At 33.1% G+C, this 20,119-nt stretch overlaps 1 protein-coding gene across 4 annotated transcripts in view; it reads left to right on the forward strand.

Moving 5' to 3' along the window:
- LOC112048897 (pseudouridylate synthase RPUSD2) overlaps positions 1-20,119 on the forward strand; it is a 505,733-nt gene that overhangs the window by 480,133 nt on the left and 5,481 nt on the right. For all 4 annotated transcript variants that reach the window (XM_052891150.1, XM_052891149.1, XM_052891152.1 and 1 more), the window contains 10 exons: positions 1,170-1,257; positions 4,565-4,787; positions 9,382-9,469; positions 15,311-15,419; positions 15,750-15,861; positions 16,187-16,383; positions 16,660-16,857; positions 17,330-17,428; positions 18,012-18,118; positions 19,440-19,667. In XM_052891150.1, coding sequence (XP_052747110.1) covers positions 1,170-1,257; positions 4,565-4,787; positions 9,382-9,469; positions 15,311-15,419; positions 15,750-15,861; positions 16,187-16,383; positions 16,660-16,857; positions 17,330-17,428; positions 18,012-18,118; positions 19,440-19,667 — 1,449 coding nt within the window. The remainder of the gene's footprint in view (positions 1-1,169; positions 1,258-4,564; positions 4,788-9,381; positions 9,470-15,310; positions 15,420-15,749; positions 15,862-16,186; positions 16,384-16,659; positions 16,858-17,329; positions 17,429-18,011; positions 18,119-19,439; positions 19,668-20,119) is intronic.

The raw sequence follows: 20,119 nt of genomic DNA on the forward strand, positions 1-20,119 counted from the left end.
GATTCGGATAAATAAGGTCAATGTTAACTAATTTATACATAAAAAGCAAAGATTGACTGGATATTTGCAAAATAAATAAGATTATAAAATTTGAAAATCTAATAAAAATCTTTTATCGTAATTAGATAAAAGATCATACAGTTTTAGCTTCCTTACATTAAATGTGACATTTTTCAATAAATGAACTATTAACATAAACCCACAAATAACAAAGATATTGTAATTTTGTTTGAACGCTCATACAAATCTAACGACCAGCGAGCCATCGACGACACTAACTCGTGCCATTTTGTATGGAGCGTTTTTCAGGGACCCGCGGCAGCGCCGCAAATCTGACCCTTTAAATCTCTGTAGCTCCGAAAGTAATGATCGCAGATACCCTGTTACTTTAACAAAATTGCTTTACTATTAGCATACTCTTAATTTATATACAATTTAAAAGACTGTCATCATCCATATTGTATTTCAACTTTTAAGGGTCTAAACTTAGTAGGTAACTACTGTAAACTAGTAGGTACTTAGTACAAAGACCTGGGCTAAAATAGACCATCTCCATACAGCCAAATGGGTTCAATTAAAAAAAAATAGTTGTGGAGTGAAGCAGTAACAAACTTATACATACACACACACTCGCACACAAAATGTTCTCATTGATAATTTATTTATTGTGAAGTACCAATATCTAAGACATACAAACACTTATCAAAGGTAAACAAGGTTAAGGTATTGTTATGTACTCTAAATCCTCCTCAACAATAAACAATAACAACAAAGCCTGTCAGAAGGCTTTTCAAGGTTATATAGTTTACTAGCTGACGCCACGCGGTTTCACCCGCGTGGTTCTCGTTCCCGTAGGAATACGGGAATGAAATATAACCTATAGCCTTCCTCGATAAATGGGCTATCTAACACTGAAAGAATTTTTCAAATCGGACCAGTAGTTCAGAGATTAGCGCGTTCAATCAAACAAACAAACAAACTCTTCAGCTTTATTATATTAGTATAGATTTAGCCTATATCGCTCAGGCTATACGGGATTGCAAAATGAGTGTTATCACCAAACAACCCCTTTAAGAGTTATTCGCCATTCCGATCCCCGCCTTCACCCATCTTGGCCCTCAAACCTTTTTTTTACTGGCCAGTTTATTTACACTTTTCCTTTATTGCAGGCGAAATTGGAAACAAAGGCGCTAAAAGCGAAAAGACCAGGCTTCACGGACGACCGGTACAACGAAACTTCGTATTATATTGAAAATGGTAAGTTGTCCAATAATTCTTGATGTCGACTAAATAGATATAACCCATAAATGGATAACACTTTGCAGAGTATGTAAACAATAAGCATACTTCCTTGATCGAGCTTTGATAGTTAAAGATGTATAGAGTCACTAACTCTGGCCCTTTAGTATGATGTTTTTCAAAATATTGATCACTTTGAAGTCGGTGCCAAGCCCGTGTGTGTTGATTTTAGTCGTAACTGAAAAAACTACATGAAAGAAAAAAAAGCATGTCTGAGAAACAAAAATCTTTATGATTAACTAACTCCTTGAATCAATAGATCCCCTCCTTCAATATGATTTTTTAACCAACTTCCAAATAGGAGGTAGAACCTCCTCCTTTTGGCTGTACGCAATCTAGTGTAATGTTTTAATTAAAGCCGTTTCTGAAAAAAACACAGAAATTAAACGTCTTGAATTAAAACATCACTGGCTTGGCACCGCCTTCAAACTGATCAGAAGGTAGCACACAGGTAAGATATTATTTTTTGCTTTTTAGCTTAGTTTAATTTTAGAGTTGGAAGTCGGTTGAATTTTTTTATTAAAATTTTATTAGTTTTGGAGTAGGTTGTATGTTTTTTTAAATAATTATAAAAATTGTAATTGTAACTTCTTCTTAACGTCTTTACTATGATCTCAAACATAACTACGAGTATGTTTTTCCATGATTGTACACACTAACGAGCCTTTTAAATGTTAATCTGTTTAATTTACAATTACATCCATAACCAAATCGTGTTCCGAATGTAAAAAGAATATACCTACACACATATATTATACCATTTCAAAAAGACTATACCTACACACAGATATATCATTTCAAAAAGACTATACCTACACACAGATATACCATTTCAAAAAGACTATACCTACACACAGATATACCATTTCCAAAAGACTATACCTACACACAGATATATCATTTCAAAAAGACTATACCTATACACAGATATACCATTTCAAAAAGACTATACCTACACACATATATATATCATTTCAAAAACACTATACCTACACACAGATATACTATTTCAAAAAGACTATACCTACACACAGATATACCATTTCCAAAAGACTATACCTACACACAGATATATCATTTCAAAAAGACTATACCTATACACAGATATACCATTTCAAAAAGACTATACCTACACACATATATATATCATTTCAAAAACACTATACCTACACACAGATATACCATTTCAAAAAGACTATACCTACACACAGATATACCATTTCCAAAAGACTATACCTACACACAGATATATCATTTCAAAAAGACTATACCTATACACAGATATACCATTTCAAAAAGACTATACCTACACACATATATATATCATTTCAAAAACACTATACCTACACACAGATATACCATTTCAAAAAGACTATACCTACACACAGATATATCATTTCAAAAAGACTATACCTATACACAGATATACCATTTCAAAAGACTATACCTACACACAGATATACCATTTCAGAAAGACTATACCTACACACATATATATCATTTCAAAAAGACTATACCTACACACATATATATCATTTCAAAAACACTATACCTACACACAGATATACCATTTCAAAAACAACAGGAGAAATTATTTGGGGACAATATCAAGTAAATAAAAATGAACCCCTTTAAATTAGTAAATAGATTTTTCAATACGAAACATTAACAACGCAAACATTTTTGGATAGAAAAACCATTTTCTCGCTCAATTCACTTAATACTCGGTAATCTCTTGATGTGTCTTACAAGACGTTTTGACTAAACGACTAGAATACGACATTTTCAAAATTATTAGAGTTCTCAATACTCATAACACGCTTTTTGGTAATAAAAACTAGTGGACACTTGCACTTGACAGAGCAAACTTCGAAGTGATTTTACGACAACAGACTATTTCAAAAGTAGACTCCGCGCCACGAAACAAGTCCAGTAGACGCAGCGCTAATATCTTAATGGCGCCCTTTGTCATTCGGCATTGGCGGTCCTATTGGCGTTGGTATAAGGCGCTGTCAATTTTAGTTCAGGTCGACTTCTTTCATGGCGCGCAGTCTACCATTATAGTAAGTATATTGTTGCTGGACTACATTAGAGGATTCTTAATTAAATTCAATAATCAATTACATTCAATTAGTTAAAGCAATTCGTGTAAGTTGTCACTTCTATTGAGCGTCTCGAGACGCACGCGTTTTTTTTAGTCTGTGCAAGTTGGACACGTGACTTGATGACTTTGATGTGAGCTATGATAGCCCAGTGATATGACCTCTGCCTCCGATTCCGGAGGGTGTGGGTTCGAATCCGGTCCGGGGCATGCATGTCCTGGGTTCGATCCCCGGCTAGGCCGATTGAGGTTTTCTTAATTGGTCCAGGTCTGGCTGGTTTGAGGCTTCGGCCGTGGCTACCGACAAAGACGTACCGCCAAGCGATTTAGCGTTCCGGTACGATGTCGTGTAGAAACCGAAAGGGGTGTGGATTTTCATCCTCCTCCTAACAAGTTAGCCCGCTTCCATCTTAGATTGCATCATCACTTAATATCAGGTGACATTGTAGTCAAGGGCAAACTTGTAGAGAATTAAAAAAAAAAAAATCTCCCGCATCACTGTTTCGGTATATAGATTGCTGCTGAAATACCCCGTTTATTATAAACCTTATAGTAAAACTATTTTTTAATTTTGCAAGGGATTAAACAAAATGCCGACAACTAATGCCGACTTTATTTCTGCGCCAGGAATCCTACTAAATATTATATAACCGAAAGTTTGGATGTTTGTTTGGTTGTTTGTTACTCTTTAACGCCGCTACTTTTGAAGGAATTTGGCTGAAATTTGGTATAGAAACAGATTATACCCAGGATTAACACATCGGTTACTTTTATCCCGAAAAAGTCCATGGATTCCGAAATTTGCGAAAACCTGATGATTTTGATAGTATGAGTGTTTGTTACTCTTTCACGCCTCGGCTACTGAACCGAATAACCTGAATTTTGAAGTAGAGATAGATTATAGTCTGGATTAACACATAGGCTACTTTTTATCCAGAAAAAATTCATGGTTCCCGAGGGATTTGCGAAAAACTAAATTCCACGCGCACGAAATGCAGGCGTCCGCTATTATTAATATAAGTTTACATTTGACAACTCCGTTTCGTACCTCATCGAGTGAACGCCGACCCTTACAAGTACCTACCTACTATAACACGCCTTACTTACCTACTACATTTAAAAAAGTACTACGTCAGTATAATCAAATCAATTTAACGTTTGCAGGCCTCAGAAAAGTGTACCCCTACTACTTCACATTCACGACGTTCACGAAAGGGAGATGGGTTGGTGAGAAGATCCTCGACGTGTTCGCCAGGGAGTTCCGGGCCCACCCTGCTGCGGAGTACGAGAGGTGCATCCGAGCTGGTACCCTCACGGTGAACTACGACCGAGTGGACCCCGACTATAGGCTCAAACACAACGATCTGCTAGCCAACGTCGTCCATAGGTAATTCATCGTTTCATTGTCTTAATACACACTTTAGCTAGATAAGGAAATTGTAGATAGCTTACGAGATACTATAGTTGTCATCTGGCACATCACTCGTCCACACTGCGAGCAGCCTCTTTGTTTGTCCACTATTTGCATTGGCCACTATGTTGGCCAACATTGTGGCGAATATTGTGGTTGTTTTGAAACACCCGCGCTACATAGTAGCCAACATATCGGCCAACGTTCAGTCAATGTGTTGACCAAGGTAAAGAGTGGGCATACTGAACGCATGCGTGCATTCTGTCACAAATTATTAAATTCTGAGGTCAAAGGAGATGTTTTAAAACGAGTCGAAATTACAATAAGTACTTTAGTCTTCATCTTTGTTAATACTTGATCTTTATAACTAATGAATGTAATATTTACGAGTACACCACTTATTTTAATGATCTCATTAGTTCCATAGAAACTATATCTAGCTACAAGCTAGTAGTTATAAGGTCGCAATAAAACTATATAGTAATTTGTCGTATAAAAAAATAAGACATAAAGTCCCAAAGATATAAGAAGCGATGCCTGCTCTGTGCAACGGCCAATCCGGAATTTTAGAAACATCTTATATTTTAAACGTCAGTAAAAACAAGCAAAATATGACACAACTACATGCACCGAGGTTGCTTGCTAGACGTGGACCTGGCTATACGAGTACATAAAAGTATCCAATATTACAAATGTTGACCCTAAACATTTGACGCCCAACATTGTACAGAACTTAATTACCTACCTCACAAGTAAAGCCAAGAAATTTCAAAGGATCAAATGAACATATACTATAATACTTACTATTCTGTCTTGCCTATTTCTTTGACTTACATGGGAACTTTATATTTACGTAAAAGCCGGTGTAATGGCAACTATGAATTGATTTCTTGGGATATTAAAAATCAAGGCACTTTGATCAATAATACGATGTGACCAATATGCACGCCTACAACTAGCCTCGTAAAAGAAACTAAGGTTGTAAAAAAAAGTAGTTTCAATGGCAATTATTGTTTACTAAATCTGATTTTTATTTATAAAATCTTTGATTTCTATCGACTTTCGGATAAATTACAGATAAAAAAACCTCATTGTGATCAAATTAATCTTTGAAATCAATTCTAAGTTCGCCATTTGGTATAAACTGCATTAGACACAGTGTCAAAGCTTGTTTATAAAGGCAAGCCTCTTAGTTTATTGGAATGTTGTATACTATTCAACCAAAACTTGAGGGTAGTTCAATCGTTAAATGGAACGGGACAGTACCGAACATAATAAGTCTTTTTGTATCTCTTTTTCTTTAGACTAGTGTTCTATCTACTTGAAAGCATGTTAAATGGGGCTTTATTTTATGCAGATAATTAAGGGAACAGACTGATATCCCATTCGGATGTTGGGTGGTATTTTTACCAATACCTTTATCAGATCATTATCCTTTATATCGCTAGAAACGCTTTACGATGCCCTGTACTCGTCATCTTGAGAGGCAGATGAAGGATTCATATTTCAGTACTTTCACCGTCAATCAAACCCTTCCAAACGAAACAAAGCTGCTTCAAGGCAGAAATAGACATGATATACCTACCTTTCCGGAGAATATAGAATAAGTAATCCAATAAGGAAGCAACAAATAAAGTTTTAATATGGTATAAAAGCTAGAGTTACTTTGGAAGTTTGTTATTTAATAGAGAAAATACAAATTTAGTAAAAATATCGAATTGTTTAGCTCTCCTGAAGCGCTACTTGCAAAGATCGATGTTATCAATATTTATTTTAAAGGAGTGGTGTTGATATTTACATAAATGTAGTTTTCTTAAGCATCTGCATTTTAAAAACATCAACTGTCTGGATAACAATATCAAATGTGCATTCGTTGAAAACGAGAAATGAAAAGACTTGTTTTGTCCGATACCCAATTGGGTACTACCGAATGTTGGTACCACCAACCACTGATGAGCATGCGTGTGCACTGAAAATATTTCCTTTTATTTTTGTATCTTTAAATGTTTTTACATGTCTTTCACGTTTATGTGAACGTTAACCTTTAACTGTGACTATAACAGCGGTTTGTATTGTGTTGTTAACGATTTTATCCGTCAAATTATCCCAAATTTAATTTACGGCTTTTTGTTTGTTTTAATTGACACACATTTAAAATTAATTAATTACTTGTAATTTCACAACTTCATATTTACGAAATGTTTGTATAATAAGTAATAGTAAACAGTTCTTGCTCCTTCCTTGTTTTTATACACGAGAATTTGGGCTCATACTCAGTTAGGAACTCTATTCATTATTCAAAAGATATTAATTCTGTCCTGTCGCCATGATCATCCATGACATCGGGTGATAATATTATTACTAGACAATACTTACAGTAAAGAGGAAAACAGACAGATTAAAACTCTCCAAACTTATAGTATAATATCCCTTCATATTTCATTACTAGTGAGAATTATTCTAAAACGACAAACACGATTAGTTACTTTAGGAAACTGAGGTCCATACTCTATAGTTTTCAAATGTTTGGCTAGTACAACTTGTGATGATGAAAGGAAATCATTATTGAATAGCTACTAGTCTAATTATATTTTCGATTTGGTATTAGATCGATACATTAAATTGGAATGAAAGTAGAAATTGAAAGACACCTTTGGGTGAGGAAAAGGATGTCAGCACTTTATGATAACAGCGCCAATCTTCAGTCAAGGTCTCAATTCATTCTTATTACTTCGTTTACGAGGAGAGTGTTCTGGTCAAGTAACATTGGGCCCGAATCGATTTATAAGTGATCTAACTGCGGTGATATTAAACGGAGCTATTAATTTACGTCTCTGGAAGACATTAAGCCTTCGGTTTGGGGTGTCGTTAATTACTTTTAATGACGACAATCGTCTACATTTAATGGACAGTGAGGATACTCTGAATGTTTTGACCAAATTTCTTTTGACATTAGACTTCATTATCATCATCATCAACATGACTTACTTCCTCAAATTACTCCCTCTTGGCAGTAACGTCCAGATCTGCTGTTTTAAGATCAATTGTATGTTTTTGGACCAATAGCGAATGACGAAATGACTCGTGACACGTGTATTTTTTAATAATTACACCTGGAAGGAGCATGACCATTTAATGCAATTTTGAAAACTTTACTTTACTTATAATTTTTATCTTATCTCGAAAATTATACTTTTCTCTTTATACTGTTCTCTTTATTTATACGAAAGATACAAAATGCCGTTTGTAATTTATTTAATAAATCCTGTAACTTATACTCAGCATAGCTCACGCATGTTCATTTGTTGTCGTTTGGTCTCGTCTTATCTGTATTTCATACACCACGAGATCAGATTTATGGTACGAATTACGTTGGATCTTCGTAGACTAAGAGCCTACGATCGAAACACTTAAGTTATAGTATCAAACTATCAGAATTCCAGACAAGTAATAAATTTTTCCTAAACAAACACGTTTGATTTAAAAAATACTTGCAAACTAATTTTACCTTAGTAAAATTACCTAAATAAATAAAGTTAATAATACTTAAATAAAGTTAGTGCAGTAAGTTTTTGTAACATAACAAATAATATAAGTGAAATCGAATTCTAAAATTAATTTTGAATTTTACTACGGTAAACATATTAAGATAAACTGCTACAGTTTTGTACATATGCGAAATAAGTACAAAAGAGTTTTAAATTTCTACTACATTTCCACACACAGTTAAAAAAGCACCGCTAGCGTTCACAACCGAAATGAATGCGCCAGCGAAATGCTTCTATATACGTTCACAAATTGAATTTACAGCCACTGAAAAACACGTGACAATGTTTTCACGCGGCATTTAGGTTTGATACTATAACAAAGAACAAAGGTACGTTGGCTCTTGGTCTAGAAGCGTGTTTGTAATATTACCTCTGTGGATACCACCTGCGTAATACGGGCTGCTACATTACGGGGATTATTTATAATACCGCTATCATCCCATTAGATCTATCCTCATGTGCATCTTGTAAAAGATTAGCACGATATTATCGGTGCTTGTTCATCTCTAAATCTCTAGCTTGTTGTTTGTTCACAATAAGCTTTTAGGATTAATGCCTTTACGTACAGTGTCGCATTTTCCAATCTAAATGAGTAACTAAAAAAAATCTAATTGCAATTTAATATGACTTTATTTCATTAAGACTTTTTAATGTAATACCTGTATATGTATTAAACCTCACGTGCTTGGAATTTAATTGGCAACTGTAAGTTCAGATCGAAACATAGCAAACTACTTGTCGAAAGATATATGTGCTTCTTAATAAAATTATACAAATCTATTTGAGGGAATAAACTAAAATGTATTCAATGTTTTTTTTTTATATTAAACGTAATGCAGCAGCCTAGCATGACCACACTGAGATAATTCTCTAACGGATTCTGTCGACAAAAATCCGGTTTTCTTCGTATTCTCTAGACTCGTGTATGTGGTTATGGTAGGAAGGCAGATGGTATCCAATATTTGGACACAATGTAGTTCAAATATCCTCGGCTCCGGTGCCTGACGTGTGTATCCTTACAGGCACGAAGTACCAGTGACCAGCCAACTGATCACCCTCGTACATATCGACGAGGACATTGTGGTTGTCAACAAACCAGCCTCTATCCCCGTAAGTGGCAATTGAGACCGCCATTTTATGTTCGCTTTTGTCATCTTCAATGTTTTGCTTGTGTCCTTTGTTTGCATGTATTTGATTGTTGCTCGTCAATTTTGGATATGAAATGTTATTTTTGAGGTCAAATCTACACAGTGCCAGATCGACGAGTTCAAAATACACAAAGCTATATATCCTTCTTTACATGGTTTTATTAGAATAAGATGGCACAGGTAGACCTGAAGTAGTAAATCAGTCACTCTGTTCCTCAAGATATAACAAGAGATATTATGCGGAAAACATTATTTTCATATTCAAAATGAATTCAATAATAACAAGGAACCTGGAATAATTAATGACTGAACTTAGCTTTTAATTTTAATAAGGGTCTTTTTCCCTGTAATTTCATAATCAAATTTGACGATCAAATACTTCCAAGCCAAGCTTTAGGTGTGGTAGCAGTAATTTCACTGTTTCGCTTTAATTACTTTATATTACACAAATGTTCTACTTCATTTCAACTTTTACTGTACTTTAAGGTAAGTAATAAATTTTAATTAAGCTACTTGTTGATGACTTTAACATCGCACCTTTAATTTAAATACTCTTCAAATTACACTTGACTTTTAAAAACCTACAAGATGATTCATGTCTTCAGATGAATGTTTATATCTTTGTCAAATTTAAACAGATTTAAATTAATTATTTTGAAGGAATTTACCATCCTATTCGGAGATAGATATCGAATCTACAACGAAACACATAACATGACATATTCTTCGAAATGATTTTCGAAAATACAATATGTTATTGCAATAATTGCAATATATTCAATTTGTCTAGAAATGTAGCGATTGCACATTTTTAAATTATTTTATTGAAAACAAATTATTTTTTATCTAATAACAATTTAATGCACACACAAAGAAGTTCGTAGTAGTATCTATCTGCAACTTAAACTATTCGTATATAATTTAACAAAGTCACTTTAGAAATTAGAAATGACTAATGTATTTTAAATTCTTTCGTATTCTTTGAGTAGATCTTTGGTAGATACTGCGTTTATTAGTACAGTGACTATACTTTATCTTAAAGTTACTTTGTATTCTACAAAATCCGCTTTTCCTGCCGGCAAAAGGCATATTATACGAGTAGCTCTCGAGGTTCTTTCACTTTCAGCAAAGCCTTTAACAAGAAATATTCCTGAGCTCTATGATGAAGTACTTATAATATTACATTGGCTGCGTATCATTATACATATACTACTACTACCTACTCACAAACGTATTATTAGATGAAACATTTTCTATGTCTACTCTTATTTCTTAGTTTATGAAAAAACAAAAACAATTGAATTATAGAAAGTGCAATAGAAACTAAATATAGTTTTTTTATTATTTCTGATTTATGTACGATGTTTTTACTTATAGGCATAATTTGACATTCCCTCTTTAAAATATATTTATAGCCTTAAGGCCTTCTGGTCATTTAACTAACTTTTGATAAACACAGGACCCTTAAAATCGAATAACAATAACAATATAAAGTTTCAAGTTATTCGTAACAGCGAAACAAAGGGACTCGCGAAATGGTTTATATTTTACGGGCAGCCGTAAATTCTGAATAGAAAAGATATAGCTGACTCAAAAGATATTCCCTTTGTATTCCTTTCAAATCAGCCAAAGCGTGCTATAAAATATGATCGTTGATATATTACATAGCGCATCTGTAAACAAATTTAAAACATCTATTGATGTTGCAATCGTTTTATTAAATGTATAAACTATGGCGGCTTTAACTTCAATTACTAACAAATATTCTGTACTGAAATAACACGAGGAGGAATACATTCTAAAAATATCATGGAACTAAATTTACCTGTATATTCCCACTTTAAAATTACCTTACAAAATCCTATTGAATAAGAAAATAAATAAAACTCGTACAAAGTCGGCAACTAATTTCTGATTCCATTATTTTAAATGTAGAAGTTTAATTTGATTAAAGTGATAAGAATGCTACTTCAAGCCGAATAAGCTGCCAATAATCCACAGAACGTACCAAGTTCTAACTTGAGACGGAATGTAATGAAAAGGCGGTTAATTCCGAGACAAGCGCAAACTTAAAGTTATAACTTAGTGCAAACTTACATGGACGAAGTTGCCATGTTTGAGTTATATAATACAAAAAGCTGACAGTGACTTTAAATATACGAACTGCTTTTAAGAAGTTCTGAAATAATTTCTAAATTTAGAAGCAACAACAACTTTGGTATAGTACGATATAAATAATTAAATAGATTTACATGGAAAACTGATTATATTATCTTCGCTCATATTAATTATCTATTACTTGCTCTGAATCGATGAATAATTCGCATCATGGAATTGCTTTTTGTACCAAGAAGAGGTAATAGGAAAATTACTCGTAGCAAATGTTCTTTCGATTAATACGCAATTGGCATATTTCAAACGATTTATTTGGTAAAGTTATTTATTACATATTTGACCGCCAAACATTGACATTGACCTCCAATATAATGAGAATCACAAGAAATCTTGCAAATGGTAGTCTTAAAAACTTTATAATCTATTTATTAAAGTCTAGCCTTTCTTCAAGTTTCGACACGCCAATCAAGTTAGGACCTGAGGCGTATTTAATAAATGACGATAATCAAGGGAGGGCAAGGGAGACGGTTGTAGAAAAAGGCAAGAGATGTCTTTATTTATTATTTGCATGTTCCAAACAGAATGGTGATTTTTATTCAAGTTTAGCGCCAAGTGACTGACCGTATCCAATTATCTTGATTGATGCTGGCCCCCAGTATGGGAGGTCTCGAAGTCTAAATTAATCGCAAAGTGATGTATTAAAGCAATTTATTTGCGAACTTCGATGGCTGGAAGGGAATGACTCAAAAACAATCACGCACTGCGCAAATTATTCTCTGTCAGAGAACACAAACACGGGTATTTAGTTTTCAACAGATAATTTGAAACAGCAATTTGAAATGGACATATTTGTCTCATTTTAAAATTCGGTAAAGAAAATTGAAAAAAATTATAATTATTATTGTATTGTATAATGTTCAATTATAATTTAAAACTTAGATTCTAAACTAAATTATAATACATCTCGCTTTTTATTTTACGAGATAACGAGTTTGCGTAATTTGAGTTAGTAAATCTTACATATCAATTATTACTAAATTCAATTATAACTTAATTAGTCAGCTATAAACAATTGGAAATTGATTTCAGTATTATAAGAGTGCAGAAATCAATTTCCAATTATTATTGTTTGTAGAACAAAAAAATCAGATTTATAGGAAGAACAACATTGATCCAAATGTCTTTTTATATATTTCGAGAACTTTTCTCTTTCTGACAACTTGTCTCGTAGATGTTCATAGAAGTCACTCTGCAAGAAAATGTTGTACATATTGAAACTTGTACTTTAATTGATTGATCTTTATGTATTTTTAATTTTGATTACATAAGACACACCATCAACTGACTATATGTCAATATGGCAATTAGTGTTCTTGTAACTTTAAAATCTTCTAATAATATTTTTCCTTCATGAGTAACCTATAGAATAGCAACTACTAAGGTCGTCTCCTGCTAAACAAATAGTGTTAGATCATTATACAATGGTGTTGCTATACAGTTAGGAATAACGAATATATTATACTATAGTACTATGCCAACACACAGTTAAACAAAACACTCACAAATTGTTTACTTTAATAAAGATATTTGTTTTAATAATTAACTATAAAATTTATGTAGAAGCATGTTTATTCTATTACAAATCCAAGTTAATTACAAAAATGCAATTTGAAATATGTTTAATAACTTTAATCTTATGTATTACATATATTATATACCCTAGATTAATTTGAAGCATAATTTCTGTCTATGCTAAATTGTATCTGATTGTCTATTTTCATTTTGTAAATTTCAGTAGTTTTAGACAGCATAGTAGATATTAACTCTTAATTATTATTATTGTTACTGTTAACTCACTTTCTTATCAAACTATCATTAGATGTCGATCGAGTAAATAATTATTAAGAAATTCCTCACAATGTTATTATTCAATGTTTATTAGTAATATTGCGCTGATAGATTCTCTTGATGTGTGTTATATGAATTTAGATGTTTTTAATGCAGCTATATCTAAATTTCTGTTATTTATGTAAAAGCATTTACAACCCTAGTTCTAACTGTTTACGTTAATAATAATGAAATAAGCAGAACATGGTTTCTCAAAAAAAAATGCATTCACCTTTACTAATAGTTTTTAATAATTTATACTTTAATAATTTCGTAAATACTTAGTAAGTTTTTTTAGATAACCATCGACGAGAACCTTTAAAAAGTAAATCGTTAAAACTAATACATTAAGTTGTAATTAAACATTTGGTGCTTTAATGGCAACTAAAGCATTATTTGATAAGTTAACAATCATACGACAATTTGGACTTGTTATCCCCAAACGCAACATCATAGGGCCTGTTAATGTAACGTTCTGTCCATGCTGGGCCAGGCACGAGACGCCAGTGCTCGCTAGTCCCTTGCGCATCATACACGTGGATGAAGAGCTTCTCGTGCTAGACAAGCCATGCTCGTTGCCGGTGAGTCAGCGTTGCGTTTGCGTTTTGCGTCAGGCCCTGGTTAATAGCGAATGTATACCAGATACATGTATGTTGGAAAATCTCAAATAAACTTTCTTCATCTGTGTCATAAGATCGTGCATCGTGAGTATTCACATTTAGCATTACATTATTTATGTTGTCTTCGATGTTCATATTATTATTGGATTAATTAATTTCTTTTACCAAATCTATAAATCATATTCATCTGTCTTATTTGAATCAATCTACCAATCAAAGTCTTAATATCATCCCATTAAACAGTATTTTTTTTCTATATAATTTCGTTTATGAAGAATTTACTTCATAATCAACTTCAAAAATATATTGTACTACGTTATTAACGTTTTTTGTTTCTTTGTCATAGAAATTGGCTTGTGAAAATATAAAATTTAGTAAATTCACATTATTATGTCTCCTTATACAATATCGCTGATTCTTGCCGTGCAAGCACAGCTCAACTTGATATATAAAAAATATTTTAATTTTACATAGGCTATAATAATGTTAAGAATAAATGGTTTACAATAAATAAATATGAAGTAAATGGTTATGTTCATAAAATAATATTAGATGAGTTTATAAGACCAGGGCCTGACAGAGATTTTGCACACAAAGTTCGGAACGTTGAATGCTCCTGACAGTACCGAGAAGTTGTGCGGTCTCGTTAAGAATCCCACCTACAAGTGGGTCCAAGTCCACAATATCCTCATATAAGCCTTGGATATATTTACTCATCCTACCAAGGTGGAATACCTTGCTATGCATTTTATTTCTCCCTTTAATATTAGTCATGTTGTTAAAACGAGAATTGAAACTAAACAGAATTGATTCTTTAAAAACATTATCTAGAATCATTAACTTACTTCGCACGTTTGGTATTGCATGGTCACCGGCACTGTTTAATTAACACCATAGACTGATGGTAAAATATTTTGGTAATAGCTTCTTTCCATAGCTTTGTTCTTAACTATTTGTGTACTGCCTGATTCATTATTGCTTACTTCATTGCACTCATAATTTCTTAAATTTTAATCTTAAAACAAAATATTGATAAATTTATCTATACTTTATTGACTATTTAAAAACAAATTATTGTACTTTAATAGTTGACTGGAATAAATCGTTGTTGCGTAATATTAAAACGTTCCAATTTTCATTTACTTTCTTTACTTTTTAATTTTATAATACCAAATTGACAGGTACATCCATGCGGTCGGTATCGACACAACACTGTTGTCTTTATACTTGCTAAAGAATATAACCTCAAAAACCTCAGAACAATACACAGACTCGACAGGTTAACGTCAGGTGAGTGTAAATTCACTATTTCTTTTCATGAAACTATGAAAAATGTACATTAAATTTGGTTTTTTTTTTTGTGCTGCAGTCATGTAATTTTATTTTAAATAAGTTATACGAACCAAAACATTCTTTGTTTTCCATTAAAAAATGTTTAATGATATATTAATAAAGTCATTAAAAAAATTAATTAATCATCAACGTTCACCTATGTCACTAAATTTATTGTATGGACACTGTTGCAGTCCTAACAATACATACATGCCATCTACGACTATTGCAATACTTTGGTGATATTTAAAGCAATAATATTAACTCGTTGACCATCACTTCAATCAGGTCTACTATTATTCGGAAGGAGTCCAAAGAAAGCGAGGCAAATGGAGCATCAGATTAGAAACCGACAGGTTCAAAAAGAATATGTTTGTCGAGTCGACGGCGAGTTTCCAGAGTGAGTTTATTTAGTTAATACGAATAAATATTATCATGCTTATTTTAAATATGATTATAAATAACCTCGGATAAGGCTTAACTCTCTAAGGTCTCAAGGATAAACACTCATACCTACGAGTACATATACAAACGCCTGGTTGGAATAAATCGAAATTTAAAAATGAGGATTTTATTACGGCCTTTGACTTTTACGGTAGATTATTGACTAGAAAATAACAGAAAAAAATTAATTTGCTTGCTCAAATGTGTATTTGTAAATTGTATAAACTTAAATGTGTTAATATACCTATAATTTCACATTTTAATTTTTTTTACATGTTCAGAGATGAAATCGAGTGTCTAGAACCAATAGAAGTAGTGAGCTACAAAATTGGTGTATGCAAGGTGTCACCCAAGGGCAAGGATTGTTCCACGGTGTTCAAACGCCTAGGATTTAACACAAGAACAAATACGAGCGTTGTCTTGTGTCGGCCGAAGACGGGCAGAATGCATCAGATTAGAGTGCATTTACAGTATCTAGGTAAGGAATACATATACTACAGCATTAATACAGCATTTTATAATATAATAGTATAAAATGCTGGTTCCAGCTTAACTATTGGACTGATCTAGACGAATTTTGACATAGAAATAGTGCTTATATCCTTAAAAAGGAAAAAAGTCCTCAAAATATGTGAATTTGTTCTCGAGACTTGTAAAACTTCAGCTGTGGCGAATATTTTTGAACTTGTATTATTCATAATAATAAAATATATAACAAACAATAATTTTAATGAGATTGAATATTTCTTGTCAGGTTACCCGGTAGTAAACGATCCACTATACAATCACCCAGTATTCGGCCCACTCCGAGGTAAAGGAGGAGATACGGGTGGAAAAACAGACGAACACCTTGTACGGGATTTGATAGCTATACATAATGCTGAAAACTGGTTAGGGGTTGATGCGGCGGACGATGACTTGCTATTTTCCAAACCCGCATCGGATGATAAAGGTAAACAAGGAAATATGTGAATATATATTTTAATATTAATTAATTTCAATAATTATCTTGGTGGACCAGTGATTAGCCTAGCTGGCTTCAGATGAGGTTCTGGAATCGATGAGGTTATGGAAGGATCGAGATCTCGAGTCGGGCTATGTAATATTGAGAATTACTTGAAGAAGCCATCGGTCCCGGTCCTTATCATAAACGTCTGCTAGTGTTTATTGAAGAGTCAAACGTTTTCACACTAAGCCTGCTATGTTCGAATGACTATTTTTAATAACAATTGTGATATTAAAATTGAATCGAAACTTTATCTTTATCAAGCCACATACTAACCAGATATAAATGATAACAATAAAGGATTTAATGATCCATGGTGATTATGCGGTAGGTGGTTTTAAAACAGAGTGACAATATCAATAAATTAATTAACAATAATTGTATTGTAAAATTACTTTGATTTTGCACATTTTGACAGTTGGCGAGGATGAATGTGACACTGGGCCTGCCTCTAGGGAATCATCACCAAGGCTCGAATCACCTGCGCCTGGTCTAACTCCATCTACGGTTATGACTCGTAAGTATTCTACTTTTATTGGATTGACAACCTTTGCTTACCTGCAAGGTCTTCATAATCAATGTAAATGTTAAAGTTAGTCCCAAAGTATTAACGCATTAAAAATATAACTGAAGTTATAACCACTATATAATATGTATAATAGTGCAATATTTCCGTAGTGCAAAAATTTTCTTACTTTGTCATTGTAAATCGGCAAACATATGTCGTTTTGAATCTTTATTATCTTCTTAGGTAGGGAATGCTATTACTGTCCACCTAATTATTCTGTACTCTGCTTTATTAAAAAAATATTTAAATATTGGATATAATCAGGTGTTACTTTGCGGAAGTTTATCATGATTATATAATGATTTATTTATTTTGCTATCATCCGCGAAAAGTCGACGAACCCATGCGACAACGTCAGCCAGGTCCGACAAAATACTCTCTACGTACGTTTCACCCCGAAACCGGAGCATCCTCAGGAGATGTTGACTCTACTCTCGCGGATGATAGCAAAATAAATAAATCATTATATAAAAAAATATTAAGCTTTATCTTCTTATTTACTTACTTATTTTTCTTAATTGAATATGTTTAGCCACGCTAGCGAGTCCCTCGAGCGCTGCTGAGGCGCCAATGGATGTGCCAACACAACCTTCGCCTGTAGCGTCGCCTTCACTGAATGAAGATTCCAACGATGCTAAGGTACGTCCATTGATGAATGGTATAGAGACAAACAGGATTATAGATTCAAATTTAATTAAGGCATCATATTGCATAATTAGGTCTCAATAATGTTGGATCATTCTGAAACGTTGAATTTTAGGTTCCTAAATTATAATTATGTCTCTGATAATATAAGTAATATAACGAAATACATCATCAGTACGAAAACTGAACTTACAATTGAATTTTGATGTTAATTTTATGTTTTTGAAGTATTATTTTTTCTAAGTTTATAATAATTGAATGTATCACATATTAATGTGTGTTAATCACGTTAGCTTTATTAAATGTTTATATCAACATTTATCAAGGACGCGTAAACGTCCTTGATAAATCTTGATATAAGCGTTTAAAAAAATATCTTCACAATGCACAGCCTCCACTACTCCAGTAGTATTTAAAAAGAACTCCTGTGGTGGTAACAAAAGATGAAAGTTTGTCTAAAAATTCTTGTTCTGAAGAAATTTAGAATTATATCCAAGTCGCGCACATTAGCTTTTTATTTTTGCCATTATTTAGCATTGCAGATAACACTGCAGTTGTAATATGCGGGGGTTCAGCCCCCAAAAGTATGACTTTCAAAATTATGTTATTAATTTCATTATCGCGTGTTTCACGGCGGAACGTCGGAAGCGCGTTAAAAGTAATATCAAAGTATTAACTACAAAGTTTATTGCCTGTAAAGCCGGGTAGGCGCTTTATTATAACTTTGTACTGAGCACTCAGTTTTATACTTCGAGTTATATTTCACTTTATTTTTATTGACCTTAGACCTCGAAGACAATATAGACACATACATCTCTCCCGTTTAATAAGTAACGGAAAACATATTTTGCATTATAGCATTGAAAACCAATTAATACTGTTATATAACAAACTCTCTGGTGCAGTTGGGAAAGCCTTGTCTTTTAGCCGAGAGGGCCTAAATTGGATAGATTAACTTCTATTAATTTGAATCTGGTGGTAACGCCAAAATGATAAATGACTTAGCATTTATTTATTGGTTGAATAAATTGGCTACCATTTTAGACTGCATCCTCATTGAATTAAAAAAAATGTTTTTTTCAATTAGACTTACTTTACAAGCACTTTCGAAACGTAATAATATTATTAGATAATGGTGATAATAATTGGTCGAAAACTTAAAATTAAAGTTACGAGAGTTCCAAAGCGCTATTGTCTGAAAATAACCCACAACAAACTCAGCCAGGGTATATTTTATGAAGTAGGTTCACAGTTCACACACACACTTTATACTCACGCTCTTGTATAGTCTACAGTTTTAAATATTCTTCCACAGTCTGACAAAGTAACAGTAGCAACACAAACCGGTTGCTCGCCTGCAGTGATAGCGTCGGCGACGACTGCTGGTGCCACTGGTGGCGCGACTGGGACGGTCGCAAACGCTGGTAGCTCAACCGGCAACGACGCGCTGACACCGGACCCACATTGCTACGAGTGTCGCGTGCGATACAGAGACCCGAGGCCGAGAGACCTTGTCATGTATCTGCATGCTTGGAAATACAAGGTTAGTCATCATCGTCATCTTCATCATCATCATCGTCATCATCATCATCATCAGCAACAACATTAGCATCATCATCATCATCATCAATACACATATCATTATCATTAGCCCTGTTAACTCATCGTATATCTTGTTGGTAATGGTTTCAAATGGTGCATAAGTTCGATTCCAAGTTTCGATTTTATGTTTCCAGGCTGTGGTTAGTTACCTCCTTACAGACAAAAAAAATGATGCACCGTGAAATGATTTAACGTTTCCATCTGATATCCGTAGATATACTTGAATTTCAAATGGAAGTACCGATGAAAATGAAATACTATTTGAAATAATACAACACTTGTAACAAATAAAAAACAATAGAAAATAATAAAAAGAAATCTATACAGGTTCAACTTATTAAACATATTTGATACTTAATTGTTTTAATATTTTATTTTTATTTTATTCTTTAC

The sequence above is a fragment of the Bicyclus anynana genome, chromosome 3 (genome assembly GCF_947172395.1).
Source record: "Bicyclus anynana chromosome 3, ilBicAnyn1.1, whole genome shotgun sequence".
Classification (NCBI taxonomy): domain Eukaryota; kingdom Metazoa; phylum Arthropoda; class Insecta; order Lepidoptera; family Nymphalidae; genus Bicyclus; species Bicyclus anynana.